Raw genomic sequence first — 20383 nt, forward strand, 5'->3', positions numbered from 1 at the left:
AGGCTCGTTCCCTGACCACACCCTCTTGGTGAAACTAACATAATAGCAAAAGTGAAACATGCAGGGACAACAACACAATCATTCAGCTTGGAGAAGCACAATGTCTGGACTGTTGTGACACAAAGCTGAATATGTGGTCAGAGGCAACAGCAGTCATTTGATATTCTGGGTGACTGACCGCAAATGAAACAAGCTCGTGATCTGACTTTTCCCTGCCCCAGGAGATCCAGGCCCACGTCTTACATATACTTAATAAAATGCTTTATTTTCACATTTTTGTTTCTGTTGTGGTTCTTTAATCTAAGATAAATTAACATGCAGAATTGGGGCAAAGCCTAGGCTTCCCACTTGCCTGTGTGTATGACTGGATATTTCAGTGCAGTATATTTGTATTTGTATTTTATTGTATTTGTTACATACTTGGCTAATAAAGTCAGATTCTGCAGTAATAATGACATCACCACTGGGCCCTTAACCCTACCTGCTCCAGGGAGGCTGGCTGACCCTGTGCTCTGACCCCAGGTTTCCTAACTTGTGCATCACTTTGGATAAAAGCATCAGCTAAATGAATGTAAATATAATAGCAGTTTGACTCAACATGCAGTTTTCTGGATTAGATTTCGGAAGAAACCCTGTTATAACAAGATAAATGTCAGTTAAGCAATTAAAGCAACAATAGGCTAAAACATAATGAAAGAACACAAAAGAACTCTGGCTTGAAATCTAATTAGCAATCAAGTCCCTTTGAATACCATGGATTCATTATTATTGTGTTTATAAGGCATCATTGTCAATGTGTTTAATAGCTTTATTGAAAACTTCAATGGTTCAAATGACTCAGCACAGCTACAACTATTTATTACTTTTTAAAATTAGTTGAGTAATCTGATAAAATAAGTATTTTGTTCAAGTGTGACAATAAATGAAAGATCTTATCCCAAAAAGGTCTTTCAATAAACAAATTGTGGTTTTCATGAAAATGAAACTAAAATTTTTACAAACCATATTTGCAAATATCAAAATAAAAGATTTTTAAAGTGCAATCCACTCCTTTTCAGTGCATTAATTGCCTTACTCCAACTGCCAGTGTCTATCACTTCTCTCTTCCTTTTGCTTTTCCCCATTTTCCTCTTGGTGCCTCAGTTAATATCATCCACCCACTTCTGCATTCTGTATATAACAGTTCCGTGGAGCATAAAGCAAATAATCGGTGTAGAAAATTTACCTTGAGGATTTTTATTAACTAATTATTTGAATCCCTTCAGTCCAATTATTGAAAAACCTAGAATGTTTTCTTACGGCAAAATTTGCATGAAACAAAATTAAAATCATTTTCATAGACTGGTTAGTAACTGTATTACTAAAAGACAATTAAATGAGAAACATCTAAATAAACTCTTTCATTATAGAAAAAATGTAATTATACAAAATTATAAGCAGTGTACTTCTTTGCTATTGTAGAAATATATGGTTACAATTATAAATAAATTCATATAGCATCACGCAAAATTTTACCAAAGATTTTAAAAACAGGCCAGTTGCTGGCACAACGGACAGCACTCTATTCTCACACCTGGGGGGTTTTGATTACCGTCTCTGCTCTGAAGAATGTCAATCAAAACAAGCCACTGTCCAGCTAGCAAAATGTCAATTTCCTGTTAACAGGCATCTAGAGACCAGGATTCACTTCTAACAGACCACTAGGAGCCTGCTTTCATGTCCATAAGAAGCTCCTTTCCCGTTCAGTGGACTTCTTGATGTTGCCAGAACTTCTTTAGCCAATGTTGGGGAAGCAGAGTAGGAGCCAATCACAGGGCTCCAGAGACATTAGGAGCCAAGTTTTGTTTTAAAAGAGAGAGAATCACAGTCACATCAGCCAGAGTCAACAGTCAGGTAAGCAGGACTTTCCCTAAAGACGACCAAGACATGGACTAAGCAGCAGAAAGAAGCTCTGCAGCTGGTTTGTTCTTTCAAAATGCAAAGAACATCCACACTGGTGTCTGAAAGCCAGGAGGAGATACAGACGTTACAATCCTCTGGAGAAAAATCAAGGATTATTTAACCGCTGTGCAGTTATTGAAGAATTTAATCCTGAGCAGGAGGAGGTGAATCATCCAGAAGTATCAGGCGGCTCCTCTGTGGGTTTATTTCACATCGTCATCTTATACCTGAGGAAGAAACAAGCTGCCTGTTAGCACAAGAGCAACGTGAACTACTAACCTCTGCAGAATTCAGCAAATACACCTGTAACACAGACCTGGACATAAATGCAGGATCCACAGTCATTGTCTTATGGGAGCCCATTTTACACTGAACCCAGGGGGCTGGAAATCGATCAGCTTATACATAAAAGGACCTTCTGTTACTTTTCTGAAGTTATTACTAATATTCTGACTTACTTCTGGCGGCTTTGGCACCATATTTTCACCTTCTGGGGGTTGATCCTGCCAAAATGTAGAATGAAATTAATATGAATGTAGTCTGGTCTTATGAAAGACTGCATGAATTTTGCACTACATGAATTTTTCTGAAAAAATATGTGCAGAAAAATTTAGAAATGTAACAAACCTTATTCCGCGCCCGAGTACCTAAAAATACATATTTTCATTAAAAAATGTTCACAATTCAGCTTAGAGTCATTCAAGTTTACTTCATTGTGCAATTAGTACTTCAAATTATTACCCATTTTAGCATTTAAAATTAGAATCTTGAACACTTTCTTCTTCATACTCAATACAGTTTTTATGAATTTTCATATGAACTTATGTAATACTTACAATATAATATTTGTCTTTTATATAACAGGTATGTTGCTGCTGCCATTATGATTACTGCTATTACTCCTACTGATATTCCAGCTGTCAATGCAGTGTCATTTTTCTCTCCACATTCAAAATCAGCTGCTTGGTCTCCTGCTTTAACTGTGACAAGTCCTCTGGATTCACAGCTGTGAAAATAAGCAAGTATAATATGAGAAACTATTGTGACAAAATGTAATACAAACTCATAGGAAAATAAGGTTTCCTTCACCAAAAAAAGATGTTTTCCTGATCAATGACTTATAGGAATTATGAAGAACTTACTCTGTATGTGGTTTGCAATTTGTAAAAGAGCCATCAGAGTACGAATTATCACTGCAGTCTTCACATACTGTATCAGTGTATTCTGTTCCTGAAAGGTAAACAAATTGAAGTCCATGAACTTTAAGAAGATATTTGGTTTTACTCATTAAAACATACATTGAGTATGAGAAATCTGTACAAACCAGGCTGTGTGATGAACTGTCCAGGTTTGCAGGCTGTGTGTTTATTGGCTGCCCTGCACCCTCCCTTATAAGGATTAATACAATAGTGCCCTTCCAGGACCCCACACACTGTATCTGAAGAGGGTGTACATGCCCTCACTGTTTTCATGCCAAGGCCTGTGGAAGAAAAAGAAAAGTAACCAGATCTAATATAAACACCCAAGACAAAAATGAATGTATTATACTGGATGAATGAGTTAATAAGATGGGTAGCTGAACTGAACTGAAATGTTACCTCCATCACAGACTGTACAGGGGCTGCACACTTCAAGACCACTGGGCTGGTCATTGAATGTAGAACCTATGCATGGAGCGCATGAAGTGCTGGTCCATGCTTTACAATGTCTGTAGACACGAGTTCCTGAAAATAGAAAAGATACTGGTTATTCTGGCAGATTCCTTTGACATTTCCAAGCAATGAGGACTGACTTGTGGCCACTATGGTATAATGTGACTCACCAGGGTGACACATAGGACAGCACTCATCACCGATTTTATATTCAGCCTGGCCGCATGCGTAACAGGGATTATAATTAACACACAGAAGAAGAATAATTAAATATGTCTGTGAAAAAAAAAAAAACAATTAGACTGTATGAAATCAGTCATTATCTAACCAAGTTATAATTAATCAGGTCACATAATTTTCATGAAATTAACATGGGCCATGACTAGCAGCATGACAATATTTGCTACTTATGCGATGTAAACATAGTGAAAACAGAGTGACCTGATGATTTTAGATATTTCTACTACAATTTAATGAGAAATGTGGCTCGTGAATAATATGACTCATCTTTTATATACATCTCATACCTGAGAGATTAAAGTAACTACAGTCAGATAGTTAACCAGCAAAAACATTCATTACAGTGCTGATTGTCTGAAGATATTGAAGGTTAAAATAAGGACAATCAAATGTGCATGAGTACTCAATCTCAACTGGTCAATCCATTCTGGTCTGCACGATGGCTTAACAGGTTCACAATGTTTTACCAAATTGATTTACACTAATTGAAACTATAGAGCTGACAAGTTACTCTGTGCTCTGGGACGTTCCCTGTCTGATTTGCCTGATTCTCTGCACTTCCTGATTATAGAGAAGGGACAGATACGTAGAAGGATTAACAGACAACCATGGGCGTCGTTAGGCCTATTTAGGGTGGGCTTCAGTCCCCCCAAAATGATCCCAAGCCACCCCTAAAAATATAGTAATTATCATACTATTTTTAAATTATATATCCATACATTTCATACAACATATCACTGAGCGCAGGTACGCACTTAACAATAGAAGCAAGACTATTATTAAAAATAATGCTGTAAGTCTAGCTAACATTATTTAATTAAAATTATGTACTGGCTGTTTAAGCTGCTATAGGTAAAAGCGGGCATTAGGACCCAGGCGGAAGCTACATGTCGCTGCTTGTTAGCGAGTAGCAACGTTCAACAGAAAGAAGCGGCCAGATAATTTCATTGTCAGAGATTGTGAGTAGGTGTCAATAACTGTTAATTGCTTAACTTTACTTAGGTTTTGTGGGATTCAATAGAATTATAAAGAACATACAATGAATAGAGGAAAAGGAGAATATAGCTTAAAGCAGGGCATGATGAAAGGGGGGGGGGGCTCAATCTAAAAAATGCAGTTAATTGAAACGAGAACTGACTGGCGCCGGCAGGGCACGGTTACCTAATCGGGACCGATAGAGGGAGCGACAGAGAACGTCAGCGGCCCTTACGTATCTGTAGCCTTCCACAAGGACAAGTACTAACTGACTAACTAGAGCAAATCACTATGCCAACTCCTCAGCAAGGAATGTCGCTATTGGTTGTCCCAAAAGTCGCTAAATGACGCCATCGCCTAATTTGTATAATAATGTGCATGTAATTATAATGGACGCTATAGGAGAGAGGAATAATGTCGTGGGAGAGACAAAAGGTGGTTAAAAAAACACCCTAAATACGTTCAGAACTACAAATGAACTTTCTTCTGTCGATTCTTGTTTTTTTATATCATAATTCCAACCCTCTTCCTATATCCGGGCTTGGGACCGGCAAAAAGAGACACTCTGGCGGAATTACTTATTCTTAAAAACTGTCATACTTGGCGGAGGCAGTCTGGACGCGGAAAGGTGAACATTTCCTGCTCTGACTGCAGTTGGGCGGGGCTGCTGCGTGAGGACTGTGAATGCTTTGCGACGGGGGGAGCCCACGGTAGCACCCGCTGCTCGGTGAGGAGAGTAAGAACGATACGTGCTTCCACGTCAGAGTCTCTAAAAGTCTCCAATAACACTAGAAAAAGTCGCTAGATTTGTCGCTTTTTTGAAAACGAATCGCCAGAGAGGTCTAAAAACACGGTAAATATAGCGACAAAGTCGCTAAGTTGGCAACACTGGAGCAAATGTCAAACATGTGGTTGTCACGTAGACTGAAGGTACCGAGAGAGGGGGGGGGGAGATGCCCAAAGGGCTTTAAAAGGGATACAGCTGATACATATGGCAAAGCTCCCTCCTGTACATGCTGAATGTATGTCAGATGGTCGCTCCCTGATTATAATCAGTCTAGAGAATAAACCGGTGATTTGCAGCCTCTCCCCGTGTCAGCTGTGAATCTCTTCTCATCCACGGACCCGGTGGAGACGGCGTACTCCAGGTTTCCGTAAGTGAATGGAATGTGACGTTGTTGGCTATTTTAAAACTAATTTAGACTAACATAATGCTGCTGTCATAATTAGTTATTGTGATCAAAAACTTAATGGTAAGTGTCCCTGTTTTTGCTGTTGTACAACAGCAAAAACAGGGACACTTACCATTAAGTGGATATATTTTTACAACAGCAAAAACAGGGACACTGAAGTTCAGTTTATATACCAGATGGATATACGAAAGTATTTTGAAAGATTGAGGGAGAAGCAGGAGAGCGGCTGATGCTGAGGGAGCTTGCATGATTAAGACTGGTGGAGCTTTACAGGCTTTACAGAGATTATTTGTTTTGTTGTTGTTTTCTTCAGGGTGGAGCCTTCTAGATTAATGAGATAATAAAATTAAAGAAGCCTGTATAGGTTTGGTGAAAAATTTTCAGCCCTCTATACGTGCTAATTCCTACCTACAACCCTGGGGGCTAAGCCCCCCTGTCTTTCAATCCTAGTGACGTCCCTGCAGACAACAATAGTCTAGAAACAGTTACAAAGCATTAAATAAATGTTACAACCTGAAGCAGAATAAGCATGTTGTGAACATCCTCTGGTGAAAACCAGCATCCAGTGTTTGAGAAATAACTATAAATCACAGATGACAATATCTGGGATTCACTTTCCATTGCACAGCATTGTGGACCTCCCTCTCATTGTCTTACATTTACAAGGTGACATCCTAGGTGAGAAAAGAGGATATATTTAAATAAAGACAACAGTCAAAAAAACAGGGCCGAACGCAGGCAAAAGTCCAAGAACAAAAGTGAAAGCAGACTCATGTATCGCACACTCAAAAAAGCAAGTAACACTTAGATAACCGCATACCAATCGGTCATCTAGCATATCATTCGGTCACCTTATAACAAAAGGAAAATAATTGTCCGAAAATAATTGCCTATTGCTATTAACACGATTTTGCACAAATCACGAAATGGTTTGAAGCGCAAAAATAATCGGTGTGCATCGTTGTCTGTGTACTGGACAACACGATTCTGTCATTAAAAACGCCCCACATTACTTCCGCGAAAAGTTATTAAAGCTAGAAAATTGAATATTCGTATATGAGGCTAACTTAACTGCGGTAGGTTACATTCACAGAGAACGTGAAAAAAAATAAACAGCAGTACAAATACACACGTATTTTAAAAAAAAATTCTAGCAATAATCGGTAAATTTAAGTATCATCATTATAAGCCATTAGGCTACCAGACCAACTTGGTAAACATTTAAGGAAATGAAATCATAAACAATGTCTGTATAAGTTTATTTTCAAACTACTTTTATATTCTGTTTTTTTACAATCACATTGGATAACTATGTGAAACAAAGAAATTACAACTAAACTTTCAAAATAGACTGTACTTATAGCCTTGGCTAAGGCGGTACGTGTATCTACTTAATTGCAATACCGAAGCCCCAATAAAACTACGCGCGACAACTTTACCTAATCTCAACATTAAACTGGTAAACTTATATTTTGCTACTTTATTCTCATTACAATATACACTGAATACTATGTTACTACAACTAGAACAACTTGATTTTATTTTCCATACTCACGTACAAGTTTAGGCGGAAGAAATCGACGTTGCAATAAACTTTCAGTTTTGCTTTTCCTTATAATTATCTACAGATGTAGAAATTAATGTATTAACAACGGTTAGATTGGATCTACGTGTAAAATCTCTTAAAAGCGGGGATCGTCAGCCTGTCAAGACGAGGTTTATGAAGGTAAAACAGTAGCAAAACTCGAGAGCTTGCTAATTTGAATGTGAGAACTTGTAAAATTAATATTTGTATTTGTAAGTTGAAATTTATACTCACAGCTCTGATGTGAAAAGCTGCATCTATCGATTTGCACACACAGACAATACTCAGAACACCTGTGTTTTGATTTCGAAGTCGCAGATTAATAGTTACAAATGTGTAAAGTGTCATTCGCATAAACAAAATGACAGGCACAATTGTGTACTACACATTTATCTTTGCGCTTTACTTCAGTTTCGCTGTACAACCACAAGTCGGCACTCACAACCTCTAAGATCTGGCAGTACAACCTCAAATCCTAGCGCTTTGACTTTTGCTACTCTTTTTGCGATATTCCTGTAGCAAAACTCACTCGTGCACTTGTAAATGCAAACTTGAGAGAGCAGAGTCGGGGGCGGAGCTGGGGTGGGAATAAAGTCATTTTATTGGTCGATGCCTCACCAATGAACAACGCCAGCCACAATGCAAACATTTGTATGCATATGTATCAGCTATTTTTTTAAAACAATTGGAAAATATTTTTATGAAATGTCATTAGTTTTACTGGTTTTTATATATCAGTAAAAGCGCAGCAATGTCGTTACTACACAGAGCAGCTCGCGCCATTTCGGTGGTGGTGGTGGTCGTCGCCGTTGTCGATCGATCGCGATGGCTGAATCGAACAATCCGAGGGTAAGTTTTTATTTTTTAATATTTTTCTATACATTCAGTATTGCTAGTCAGAGACTGTTATATATAACTGCAAAGTTAAAATATATAAGTGCCTTCTCATGTATTTTTAGTTAATTAAATTGTTAAATAAATGTACATAGTACAATAATTGCCTAAATGTTTATTATGTTTATGAAAATGACAGTTTTTACAATGCATTAAGCATGTTTTTCAAGATAACATGAAAGATTCTGAAAAATAAGAAAAATATCTGCATTTTAAAGATCAGTGTTTTTAAACATCCCACCGTGAGTACTGATAAAAAAAACAAGACAAGATACTTCGATCGTGACCAACCTTTTTGTAATAGAATCATTACCCTGTACCATTCGTGTGGGGTGGGTCACTTCTTGCTAATAATTAAATTTATTGTTATTATTATTGTTGTTGTCGCATTTAATGTAAATGCACTTAAGTTTTCTTTTTACAGGAGCAGATTTCAGAAATAGAAAGTGCTGTAAGGAATCTGCTTGGCTGCATCCAAAAGCATAGCAATCCTCAAGCACAGGGGAATTCCAACAGTTCTCCCACCCTGGCACCTCAACCTGGTACCAGTGCTTCCTTTGGGGTTGGCCAGGCTGTCAGTAGGCCAAACACAGTTCAACAAGAAATGCAAAGGTAAGGAATTGTGTACCCAAAGCCCCCTTCTTAGTCAAGTGTTCATATTTATATACTTTTTTTTAATTATGGGGGGAAATTTTTAACATTTTTATATATTTGTGTTCTATCACATGCAAGGTTGCAATTCAAGGTTCAGTAATGTCTTTTTATTTCTGTTGATAAGCAATCTGTTGGTGTGATGTGGTAAAGATGTAAGCTAGTAATCAATAGTTGCAGGAAAGAACCCCATTAGGGCCCATCCATGATCTGTCAAAAGACAAATTCAGTGTTTGCAAACAGTGTTTTTTTTAATGCCGATTCTGATATCCAAAGGCACAGCAATAATTTTTTTTCTCTTATTCCATGGATTTTACTTGTGTATTAGCCCTACAGTTACAGCATGTAATATTATTTAAACCTATATCATTTTACGTAACATTCACCTACTTTATCTCACAATTCTGTTTTTTTTCTCTGTATAACCCAACAATAGTGAGTTTGTAAATTTAGAAATGTGGGATTAAAAAAACAGAAGCATGGGATATAAATTCATGATTCTGAGCTAAGTGCAAAAGAGAGAATGACGAATAGTTTTTCCTTTTCTGAATTGTCAGATAAAATCTTGTAATTGCGCAAATAGTTAGAATTTTAAAATTTAAAGTCAAATTAACCTTTTCTTTAATTATTTTTTTTATTTAATTTAATTTCTTCCATAGACTAATACTTGCAAACTGTCACTTTCTGCCACAGGCTCTGCCCATTAAAAAAAACTGTTTGCAAACACTGAATTTGTCTTTTGATGACAGATCATGGATGGGCCCTAATGGGGTTCTTTCCTGCAACTATTGATTACTAGCTTACATCTTTACCACATCACACCAACAGATTGCTTATCAACAGAAATAAAAAGACATTACTGAACCTTGAATTGCAACCTTGCAATTCAAACAAATTAGAGAAAAAGAAGGAAAAAAAATATTTTATTCGACTTTTTTGATATTTGGAAAACAAATTTTCATTCTGATACTTAATGATTTGCTTGCGGTTTTCAAAATTTTGATTAATACTTTTGGCACAAAATTAACTCCATATACCTGACAATTTCCTGCTGCCAGAGACTTAGGCGCCGAGGTGGGTTCATTGGGCAATTTAATACTATTTCCCGTTAATCTCGTGTCGATTTTTTAAAAAATTATTTTTGAGGATGCTAGTCTGTCTAGGAGAGTTACTCAGGTCTGACCTCTTTCGCAGCTAATTATAGCAGTGATCCTTTAAGAAATGGTACATGTAGAACACCGGGTATCGCAGTCCTAGCTCACGGCTTCCGACCACAACCGCTATACTGTAGCTGTATATTCCTTTGAGCTCTATATATGAATTGAATTCGCAGTACAAACATATAACCCAAAATTAAATGATACATGTATGTAAAGTCACATACCCAGTGCAGCCAGAGTAAATATGTGAGTTAACGGTGTCATCTGGATAAAATATACTGAAGGACGTTATTAATTGTTTAATATTATATTTCTTTATATTAATGCTGTATTGGGATGCACTTTTCAATTTCAATTCAATTTTATTTATATAGCGCATTATCACAACATTACATTGTCTCAATGCGCTTTACATTTCTGCCTCGTAAGGACCCCCCATTGCCTCACACCACATAGAGGCTTTTAATACTGCCCGTCCTCTTTGTGTGGCATTTGTATGCTTTACTTGTGTTGTATGAGTTTCTTCTGGGTACTTTGGTCCAAAGTAAAGTAGGATAGTTTGGTGAATTGGCCATGATCTCTAAATTGTCTGTGTGTGGGATTCGTTAGGCTTCTTTCTCTTTGTACCACATATGTATTCATCTCTTGAGATGCAGGATGGCTCATCTGACATGACGTTTCCGCTGCTCCGTAGGCCCCTGCCTTTTTGAGTTACCTGCACCGCATATGTAGGTATAATAAGAGATTTATGCACTGCAGCTAATACACAACACCCTTCTCCTGTAAGCTAAAATGTCTTAATTTTATAAAACTGAATTTTTGTGCCATAGATTGATATTCACAACAATTAAATTCAGTCGTCTTGCAGTGTTGTCCAGGATATGTGGTTTGGAGATGGATGGATGGATAGGAACTACTACTGTTGATATGCTTATTATATAACGTGGGATGGTAGAGTGGCTCAGTCCTCCTGTTGCCTTCTCATTTTGACCCCATGTGGTCCTGTTTCGTTTCCCTGCTGTTGTATTATTCAGTAAAGCCCATTATGTTTTCCTGATGCCTGCCCTCAAGTCCTTTGGCTTCCGCATGTGACAGAATGACCAGACTCCCCAAAGTGCCTAGCGGCTATCCCCAGGAGCCCCTAACACTCCATATCTCTGCTTGCACTATTTCCTCTGCAATCAGCCTCCTTTCTAAGCTTGAGTCTCTTCTGCTCACCTCAGTGGCTTGTGGACAATCCACTGTTGGACCTGCTGAGTGACAGTGACCTGGAGGACCCTGATGAACTCGCTGAGCCGCCTGCTGTCCGGATTGCCTCGCCGTTGCCAACCCCGTATTGGTTACAGCGCTGGGGAAGGGGACCTGTGGAAGTCACGCCCAAACAGAGGCTGCCAGGGACTCCTGTTGCACAGCCCATGCTAATCCTTCTGGAGCCACCCCACTTGCAAGCTGAAGATGACTTCTTCCTCCTGGAAACCCACCTGCACTGGAGGCTAAATCCCGCTATGTGGAAGGTGCACAAAGTCAGAGGACTCTTCATGTGGGCGGGGGACATACTGACGGGACTTACTTCAGGCACGGATCCCCAGGAGGTGGAAAAAGCCCAGCGCTGTAAGAGGCTGGCCGGGTCTACGTCTCCTGGGGAGGGAGCCGGTGGTGTACTATCTGTGCTGGCCTCCCAGATTTCCATTCGCCTGATGTCTGATGCTGCCCCCCTCCCCAAGCAAACCTCTTGCTGAGGCCCAGAAGGAAGAACCCATGGTGCCCTCCTGCTCCAGCCTTGCTGGCCCCTCAGCACCCTCTGAGGCCCTCAGGTCCTGCAGTCCGGACCGGCTCCACCTTGCCGGTGAACAGGCCCAGGGGGGTCTGTGTCCCAGGGTCGCTGCCCAGCTCCTAGAGAACTCCCCGGACGTCCTTTGTTTCCGCTCATCACGCCCCAGCCCCTGCCCCATTGACCTGTCCTGCCCTCGTTTTACTCTGTGTTCCCTGTGACTCCCTCTTATCTTTCCACCCCTGTCCCTGTTGCCTCTCTACTTGTTTGACCTGTCCTGTTGTGTGTCTTGTTGGGTGTCCTCTTTGCTGTCTTGGTCTGTTCCATGCCCCTGGTCATGCCATGTGTCTTGTTGGGTGTCCTCTTTGCTGTCTTGTGCTGTGTTCATGATCCTGTCCTTGTGTTACCTGGCCTTGTGTTTCTACCATAGTATTTAGTTGTAATATTAGTTGTATTATTTGTTGTGTTATTCAGTAAAGCCCCTTTTGTTATCCTGACGCCTGCCCTGAAGTCTTCTGGCTTCTGCACAGGACAAAAACTGGCAAAAAATTGAGGAAAATATACATCTTATTATAGAAATTGACAGTTTATTGTTGGTTACATGCATGTTTTTCTGATTTTTGAATACCCATTTGGGGAAAATTATCACTTCAAATAAGAACAACAAATGATGAAATGAATACACCTAAAACGTTAAGAATGTCAATTGCTGTACACAAAAAAAACAAACACTATATTAAACCATAACATTTTTTTAAATTCTCAAGTTTGTGACAGTGACCCATATTTTAATATGTTTAATGGTCTGACTTAAATTTGTGATGTGCAGATTATTCATTTCGGCCAAAATGCTACTGCAAGCAAATAGAAGCTGAATTTCAAAGCTTTCAAAAAGGCTCGATGAACAGATGGCAGTAAATGAGAAGGTGTTGTATTATAAGTAGGAATGTAACTATTCTTTATTTTTAATCACATATCTTGACAATTAATGACATATACATGTAGTAAACATGGAAATTAATACAATATTAAATCCTAAATCTATTGGGCAAAAGGCTATAAAATTAGAATTGCAACCACTGAAGGTCAGTAGTGGGCAGAATTTCACTAATCTACTAACAGCCGATTAGCAAAGTTAATTACTTCATTAGTGGATTAGCCATACTACTAACTTATCAATTAGCTAATGCTAAATTTTGTTCTGCTAACTGTAAATCACTGACATTTTTTTGCAGGTAAAGTGAATTGAGTTCAACGGTCAAAAACATTTGTAAACCCTAAAATTATACATTTTTTCCTATATATTTTTAGCATGTCTGCAGCAGTCTGTGTGGTACACTGTTGGCCGAGAACATGCAAATTTATGGGTACAACAGGTTAAAATTTATTGATATGTTTTTATGGGTTTCAGAGCGAAAAACCAATCCAAAGCTAAATTCATATGATAAAAGTGAGTATTTATTGTTAGCATCCGCTAATTTTTTTGTGGTTTATCAGTTTAGCCTTATCTAATTAAACTTTGGAGTTAGCAGATTAGTGGTTATGGAAATTAACTTTTTGGTTAGCTGTGCCCAACACTGCTGAGAGCGAGGCAAGGCGAGTTTATTTATATACAGGAATGGACATAACTGGTACGCAACTACGCATTAACCTTTAGAAGCGATACATGCGGCAATTGATTGTTGTAACAGCTTGAATGCGTACGTATTTTAGAAATTATCGTGCAGTTTAACCTTTATATGCTAATTCGTACTTCATTTGTGGTATAGAGGTTAAAATGCAAGGTAATTTCTTGTCATATTGGCGCAAATGCACATAAAATACGTACGTATTTGCCATCCATCCATCAATTACAATCTGCTAGTCTGGGGTTTGGGTCGCGGGGTAGCAACTTCAGGAGAGTTACCCAGACCTCCCTCTCCCCAGCCACCTCTGCCAGCCCTACAGGGAGGATTCCGAGGCGTTCTCAGGCCAACCGAGAGATATAATCCCTCCAGCTCATCCTGGGTCTGCCCCGGGGGCTGGTATCTCTCAACCTCACGCACAAGCTCAGGCTCCTTCCCCACCAGAGAGGTAACATTCCATGTCCCAAAAGCCAGTTTTGTTAGCCGGGGAGCGGTCTGCCAGGGCCTCCCTTGGCCGCCACCTGATCCACATAACACCGAACCCCTGATATTCCCCTTGCGGGTGGTGGGCCCACCTGGGAATGGTCCCACATAACTCTTTTGGGCTGGGCCCGAGCAGGCCCCACAGGCCAAGGGCCGGCCACCAGGCATTCACCAACAGACCCCTCCCCCAGGCCTGGCTCCAGAGTGGGGCCCCAGTGACCCTAGTCTGGGCGAGGGAAACGAGACCTTGCAATGTTTACTTTTCATCAGGTTTTTTTTCGGATTGCTCTTCGTCTGGCCCCTCCCCTGGGACCTTTTTGCCTTGGGAGACCCTACCGGAGGCTATTGCCCCCGACAACGTAGCCCCCAGGGTCATTGAGGCACGCAAACCCCTCTACCACGATAAGGTGGCAATCCAAGGAAAGGCGTCCCGTACGTATATGCACTGTTACATTAATCGATTGCCGCACGTATCGCTTTTAAAAGGTGAATGCGTATTTGCGTACCAGTTATGTCCATCCCTGTTTATATACCACATTTCAGACACAAGGCAATTCAAAGACAGAAGAATACATCAATACATCAAAGACAAATATAATGCTGTAATCAATAAAACAGGTAGCTATTTAGCCACATCAACATATTATTAATCTAATAAAACATATCAGTGAAACAATTCTTATGGAGCTAAGTACATGGTCATAATCATTAAAATGTCATTATTGAGCTGAAAATACATGAATTAGCCTATCTGATAAAACATGTCGTTATACTGTTAAGCAAAATGTAAATTATTTTTTTTTATAATTTTTTTTTTATAAATTATATTTATTTCATAAAAGGAAATTGTTCACAATTAGAAAAAGGAATATCAGTATACTGTTCCAGTTATTAATGCTGCCCGTAGTAACAGGATTGGCCGCACTGCATTCAGAATCAGATGTTCTGTCTCCAGCTTTAACTGCTAGAAGTCCTTTGGATTCACAGCTGTAAAGACATGTATAATATGAGAAACCATTTTGATAAAACATAGTACAACTCAAAGGAAAATAACATTTTATACATGATTCCAGCGTATAAATAAGAAATATAAAAAACTTACTCTGTGTGAGATTTGCAGGATGTAAAAGAGCCATTAGAGTATGAATTATCACTGCAGTCCTCACAGTCGGTATCGATATATTCTGCTCCTGGAAAGAGTACAAATTCTCTTTAAGGCACAAATTTTAGGAAGACAAACAAATGTTTTGTTGTATTTATTATTACATTAGTATTGAGAACATCCACACAAATCCATACAAACCAGGCTGTTTGATGAACTGTCCAGGTTTGCAGGCTGTGTGTTTATTGGCTGCCCTGCACCCTCCATTATAAGGATTAATACAATAGTGTCCTTCCAGGACCCCACACACTGTATCTGAATAGTGTGTACAGGCCCTCACTGTTTTCAATCCAAGGCCTGTTTACAGGAGATAATGAACCACATCATGATATGAAGATCCATATACAGACTTATTCTGTTCACAATTAATATCTATAATATGCAAGTTATGAATTCATGAAAAACCAAGGAAACTGTGGTATTCTCACCCTGGTCACAGACAGTACATGGTTTGCATTTGGTCAAACCGTTTGGCTCATCTGTGTATGTACAGTGTTTGTAAACTCTACTTCCTGAAAAAGAAATTGAATTGTGTTCAACTGGCAAATTTTGAAGAAAATGGAATTAATGGCAAGGTTAGGACCAGTGTTGGGGAAAGTTACTTTTAAATGTAATATATTACAATACTGAGTTACTCCCCCCAAAAAGTAGCAAATTGCATTACTTAGTTACTTTTTATGGAAAGTAATGCGTTATATTACTTTTGAGTTACTTTTGCGTTACTTATTTCATTTTCTTTTAAAAACACATATACAGAATAATAATATAGAATTATATAATATTCTCAGAACTTTCAGAGCTATGCATGCCATTTAAAAAAAATCTCTTAACATTAATTATTGAAAGTTGAAAATTAATGTGTTCGATAAGTTTTTATTTTTGTTTTGGTAGGCTACGGCCTACATAAAGTAAATTCACTGTCCAATGAGATAATAAAGAGTGCAATATAGGCTAGATAATTGCCATTGTGAAATAAGTTATATTATGGCAAAAGACAGATCTTAAACATTTAAAATGTTTAATAACTTTTTAGAGAACAATGAAATTGTACTACAGAACAAACAACATCCCCAATTAAACATAAATCTTTCAGCTATAATTTGAAAAATTGCTTGACATAGCCTAAACAAATGTATAAGCTGATTGCAATAGACCAAAACTCTTGAGTTTTCTACTAAGTGTCCTCAAACAAAAATTAGTTTTCATCCTGACGCCGTGGGGATATTTGTAGCAAAATTCAATGCGGCTTTGAAAATGCATTCCGAGCTGACCACGCCCACCCTACGGCAATCATGCCTCTGTGAAATTTCTTATTTACTCAAGTGATCTGAATTCCTTAGTTCAATTTTTATCAGATTATTCAAGTCAGCCTATGTGTTTCTATGATGCTTCAAAAACATTATTTCTCTGTTCACGCTCCACTTCATCTGCCAATGAATTCAACGATCTTATCAGATCTCCAGCCGCCATGTTTCAAACGATCTAAACGTAACGCGCTTCCGCCAATCCCCGCCTTGACGCAATGATTGCCGTAGGGTGGGCGTGGTCAGCTCGGAATGCATTTTCAAAGCAGCACTGAGTGCGTGATTCTACGTGACTACGTTCGTTTTAATTAAATATATTTTTAAGCAAATTAATTAAAATAGAAAAGTAACTCGCGCTACTTTTTAAAAAAAGTAACTCAAATATTAATGTGTAAATTTATAAAGTAATGCGTTATATTACTCGTTACTTAAGAAAAGTAATATTATTACGTAACGCACGTTACTTGTAACGCGTTACCCCCAACACTGGTTAGGACAGGGAAACCTCCACTGATATTGACTCCCGAATGACAGTATGAGCCAGTCTTCCAAAGACTCACCTTGAGGACACACAGGACAGCACTCCCCACCTATGTCATACTCAGCCTGGTTACACGAATAGCAGAGATTACAGATAAGAAGCATAAGGAAGGCAATCACCTGAAAGAGACAAATTTGTTTATATAATTATATGTAGTTATTTAGTTTTTTTTTATTTTCATACCTTATTTTATTTCAGTTTATGGAATGTTTTCATTAACTATTACAATCCTGTCTTTTATACTGTAAGTACATTGCGCTTGGTAGGTTTTAGTAAGATTCTTATTTATTCTTATAACATTCATGCCACTTCATAAACATGACTTTGAAGAACAGCTTTGCCTGGTGTGTCGGCACTAGAATAGTGAACATTGAGGACCGCGGATGGTCCAGCACTGCATTGCATTCGCCCCGGCTCACATGCTTTCATGTGACTCTGCCCTGAGCATCACGGGTCACAGGGGGCAGACGTCAGTACAGAGGCAGTGCGTACTGGCGAAAATGTTACTGCATCCATTTTTATGTAAACACAATTTGCCAATATGGAGGTCCGAAAAAATGATTGAGGTTATGTTGTGTGATAAGTCGATAATGTAGTTATTGTGACAGGTCTAAATGAGATGTCACTCATTTAGGTAACTTAAAATATTAAAAGTTGCATTACACAAGATTTGAAATTGTTGCAAAAAATAACCATCCATCCATTTCCTGAAACCACTTGATCCCAACTGGGGTTGCAGGGGGGACCGGAGCCTATCCCGGGAACAATGGGCGCAAGTGGGAACTTCTCTGAGAAACTGAAGAAAACAAAAAAGTGTTGCAGCTGTCTCTACTCTCCCCAGCTCCGTTTTAACATAGCTGGAGACCAGGATGAGTCATATGAACCGATAGTCAGTACTACCTGAAAAGGAGTGAAATTGATAACTCCATGCATTAGCTAATGAATTGCAGTGACTTACACCAATTATGAAACGTTTAAAATCCTTAGGCCACAGCATGGTAATCCATTTTTTCTCGAGTGCAGTTCACTCTTTTTCCATTTGCATCGAATCCTGAAATGCCAGCCTAGGAGAGAAGAGAAGGTGCTTTTAAACAGTGTTAGTCATCCACTATATGCAACAAGGGGCTCAGTACTGTGCTTTCACAGGCGTAACCTGCAGGGAACTGCATAGTTGTGTACTTCAACCGGATGCTCAGTCAGCAGGAGCGCAACTACTGCGTGACCACACAGGAAGCAGAAGCAGGAAGCTGCAGTCTGGGCCGGGACAATGTCACTTTTTCTTGGGTACCTGATCTGTACTGAGAAGTTGATATTTGCCAGGCACAGAGAGGTTTAAGGTTTTAAAATGGTCCCCTTACAGGCACAATCGCGTCATTGCATTGGGCTGCGAAGCATCTAAGGTGGACCGGAAAATCCGAATAAGTAGCCAACTTCAGCCTCGTCTCGGAACAAGGATGAAAAACGTAACGAAAAATATACACGGATTGCTGTACATTTCTCATTTATTAACTAAGTTATTATTATTATTGTTTTTATTATTAATAATATTATTATTGCAATTGAGCACGCACGTCTTAAGCAGTTCTAGCACGATGATAATTATATGCACTTGTGCGAAAGCAGCTTGTCGCAGGGTTACACGCAGGAGTAATGAAATGGAGTCGCAGTCTCTTTTAAAGCCATCATCCTCCTAATTTACATTTATAACGCTCTACGTTGAAGTGTATCCTCACATTTTAGGAATCCAGCTTTAGAATATATCGAGTGTAAGACCAGTTGCTTTACAATTATGTCTGAATGAATATCCAGAATGTTCTACATGGCGGAAACAGACTTCATAGAGACTTTGTGGTACATCTGCAGATCCAAACTGCCCCCATTTGTGTTGCTAAATTAAATATTAGGTTTAGCCAGACTGTAGACAAAGGTCAAAGGAAGGCAGAGGTAACACCGATAATAACCGATTATTACAGTCGAATTTTTCCTCATATAGACTATGCAATTATCAATTTGGGTAAAATTTACAGAGGATCAGTCTTACCGTTTATCGCTTACTCCTTGTCGTAAGCAAAAGAGGAAGGAAGCAAACTGAAATGCGGTAAGCTTTGTGCGGGGTGAGAGGATGCTGGTTAGTGAGGGAGTTCGTGATTATTAACAGCTACTGGGGGGTATTCCACGAAGCAGAATTAAGGGAAAGTCTGACTTATTTTGACAAGTCTGATTCATTTAAGTGGAAATTCCGTTCCATCAACGTGTCTTAAATTAATCCCCGCTGAGTTACCCTGGTAACTTAGGTGAGTGAACAAGTCTGCTCCGGACCAGGTTAACTGTCTCGCTTAGTTAAGCGCAGTGTTGCCAACTTAGCGACTTTGTCGCTATATTTAGCAAGTTTTTAGACCCCTCTAGCGACTCGTTTTCAAAAAAGCGACTAGCGACAAATCTAGCGACTTTTTCTAGTGTTACTGGAGACTTTTGTAGAATCTGACGTGAAAGCACGTATCGTCCTTACTCTTCTCACCGGGCAGCGAATGCTGCCGTGGGCTCCCTTCCGTCCCAAAGCACTCACAGGCACTGTTGCCAACTCCTCAGCAAGGAAAGTCGCTATTGGTTGTCCCAAAAGTCGCTAGAAGTCGCTAAATGACGCCATCGCCTAATTTGCATAATGTAATAATGCATGTAGCCTATTGATAATGGACGCTGTAGGAGAGAGGAATAATGTCGTGGGAGAGACAAAAGGTGGTTAAAAAACACCCTAAATACGTTTAGAACTACAAATGAACTTTCTTCTGACGATTCTTAATTGTTTTTTTTATATCACAATTCCAACCCTCCTCCTTTATCCGGGCTTGGGACCGGCAAAAGCGACCCCAAAGAAAACCCCACTCTGGCGGAGTTACTTATTCTTGAAAACTGTCATTTAACTGTTTACTTGGCGGAGTTTTTGGCAATAAGCCAAGGCAGGATCAGCCAGTGGTGGCTTTGCGCATGCGCAATTCATTTGCAGTCTGGATGCGGAAAGGTGAACATTTCCTGCTCTGACTGCAGCTGGGCGGGGCTGCTGCGCGAGGACTGTCCACCTGTGAGCGCCTTGGGACGGGAGGGGAGCCCACGGCAGCACCCGCTGCTCGGTGAGAAGAGTAAGAACGACACGCTAAATATAGCGACAAAGTCGCTAAGTTGGCAACACCGCTCACAGGTGGCCAGTC

At 39.4% G+C, this 20383-nt stretch overlaps 1 protein-coding gene across 10 annotated transcripts; it reads right to left on the minus strand.

The window, feature by feature from the left end:
• Positions 1-787: 787 nt before the first annotated feature.
• Positions 788-19676, minus strand: LOC111855856 (tumor necrosis factor receptor superfamily member 14-like). Of its 10 annotated transcripts, none has more exons than XM_072713533.1 (11): positions 19219-19676; positions 18136-18241; positions 17841-17973; positions 17197-17296; positions 15761-15844; positions 15474-15629; positions 3084-3171; positions 2778-2947; positions 2569-2588; positions 2400-2444; positions 788-2168 (listed from the first exon to the last, which is right to left on the minus strand). In XM_072713533.1, exons 3-11 carry the CDS (start codon positions 17871-17873, stop codon positions 2163-2165), a joined length of 702 nt encoding a protein of 233 aa, XP_072569634.1. In that variant the 5' UTR covers positions 17874-17973; positions 18136-18241; positions 19219-19676; the 3' UTR covers positions 788-2162. The 10 variants fall into 10 exon arrangements, with proteins under 10 accessions (XP_072569634.1, XP_072569630.1, XP_072569632.1 ...); XM_072713529.1 differs by lacking the exons at positions 15474-15629; positions 15761-15844; positions 17197-17296; ... (1 more) ...; positions 18136-18241; positions 19219-19676 and adding exons at positions 3266-3421; positions 3540-3665; positions 3764-3869; ... (1 more) ...; positions 7561-7623; positions 7821-8083; XM_072713531.1 differs by lacking the exons at positions 15474-15629; positions 15761-15844; positions 17197-17296; ... (1 more) ...; positions 18136-18241; positions 19219-19676 and adding exons at positions 3266-3421; positions 3540-3665; positions 3764-3869; ... (1 more) ...; positions 7557-7623; positions 7821-8083.
• Between the last annotated feature and the right edge of the window lie 707 nt (positions 19677-20383).

Source organism: Paramormyrops kingsleyae, chromosome 6 (assembly GCF_048594095.1).
Source record: "Paramormyrops kingsleyae isolate MSU_618 chromosome 6, PKINGS_0.4, whole genome shotgun sequence".
Taxonomy (NCBI): Eukaryota; Metazoa; Chordata; class Actinopteri; order Osteoglossiformes; family Mormyridae; genus Paramormyrops; species Paramormyrops kingsleyae.

Bases quoted from the DNA above. Each gene is read 5' to 3' on its own strand.
- LOC111855856 (XM_072713527.1), bottom strand. From the start codon at position 7,940: ATGCGAATGACACTTTACACATTTGTAACTATTAATCTGCGACTTCGA. The intron at 3,870-7,820 runs GTGAGTATAAAT...TTTTTTTCACAG, and splicing joins CAGCTTTTCACATCAGAGCT to ACATATTTAATTATTCTTCT. The intron at 3,172-3,265 runs GTTTGTACAGAT...TTTACCTTTCAG, and splicing joins ACAGTTCATCACACAGCCTG to GAACAGAATACACTGATACA.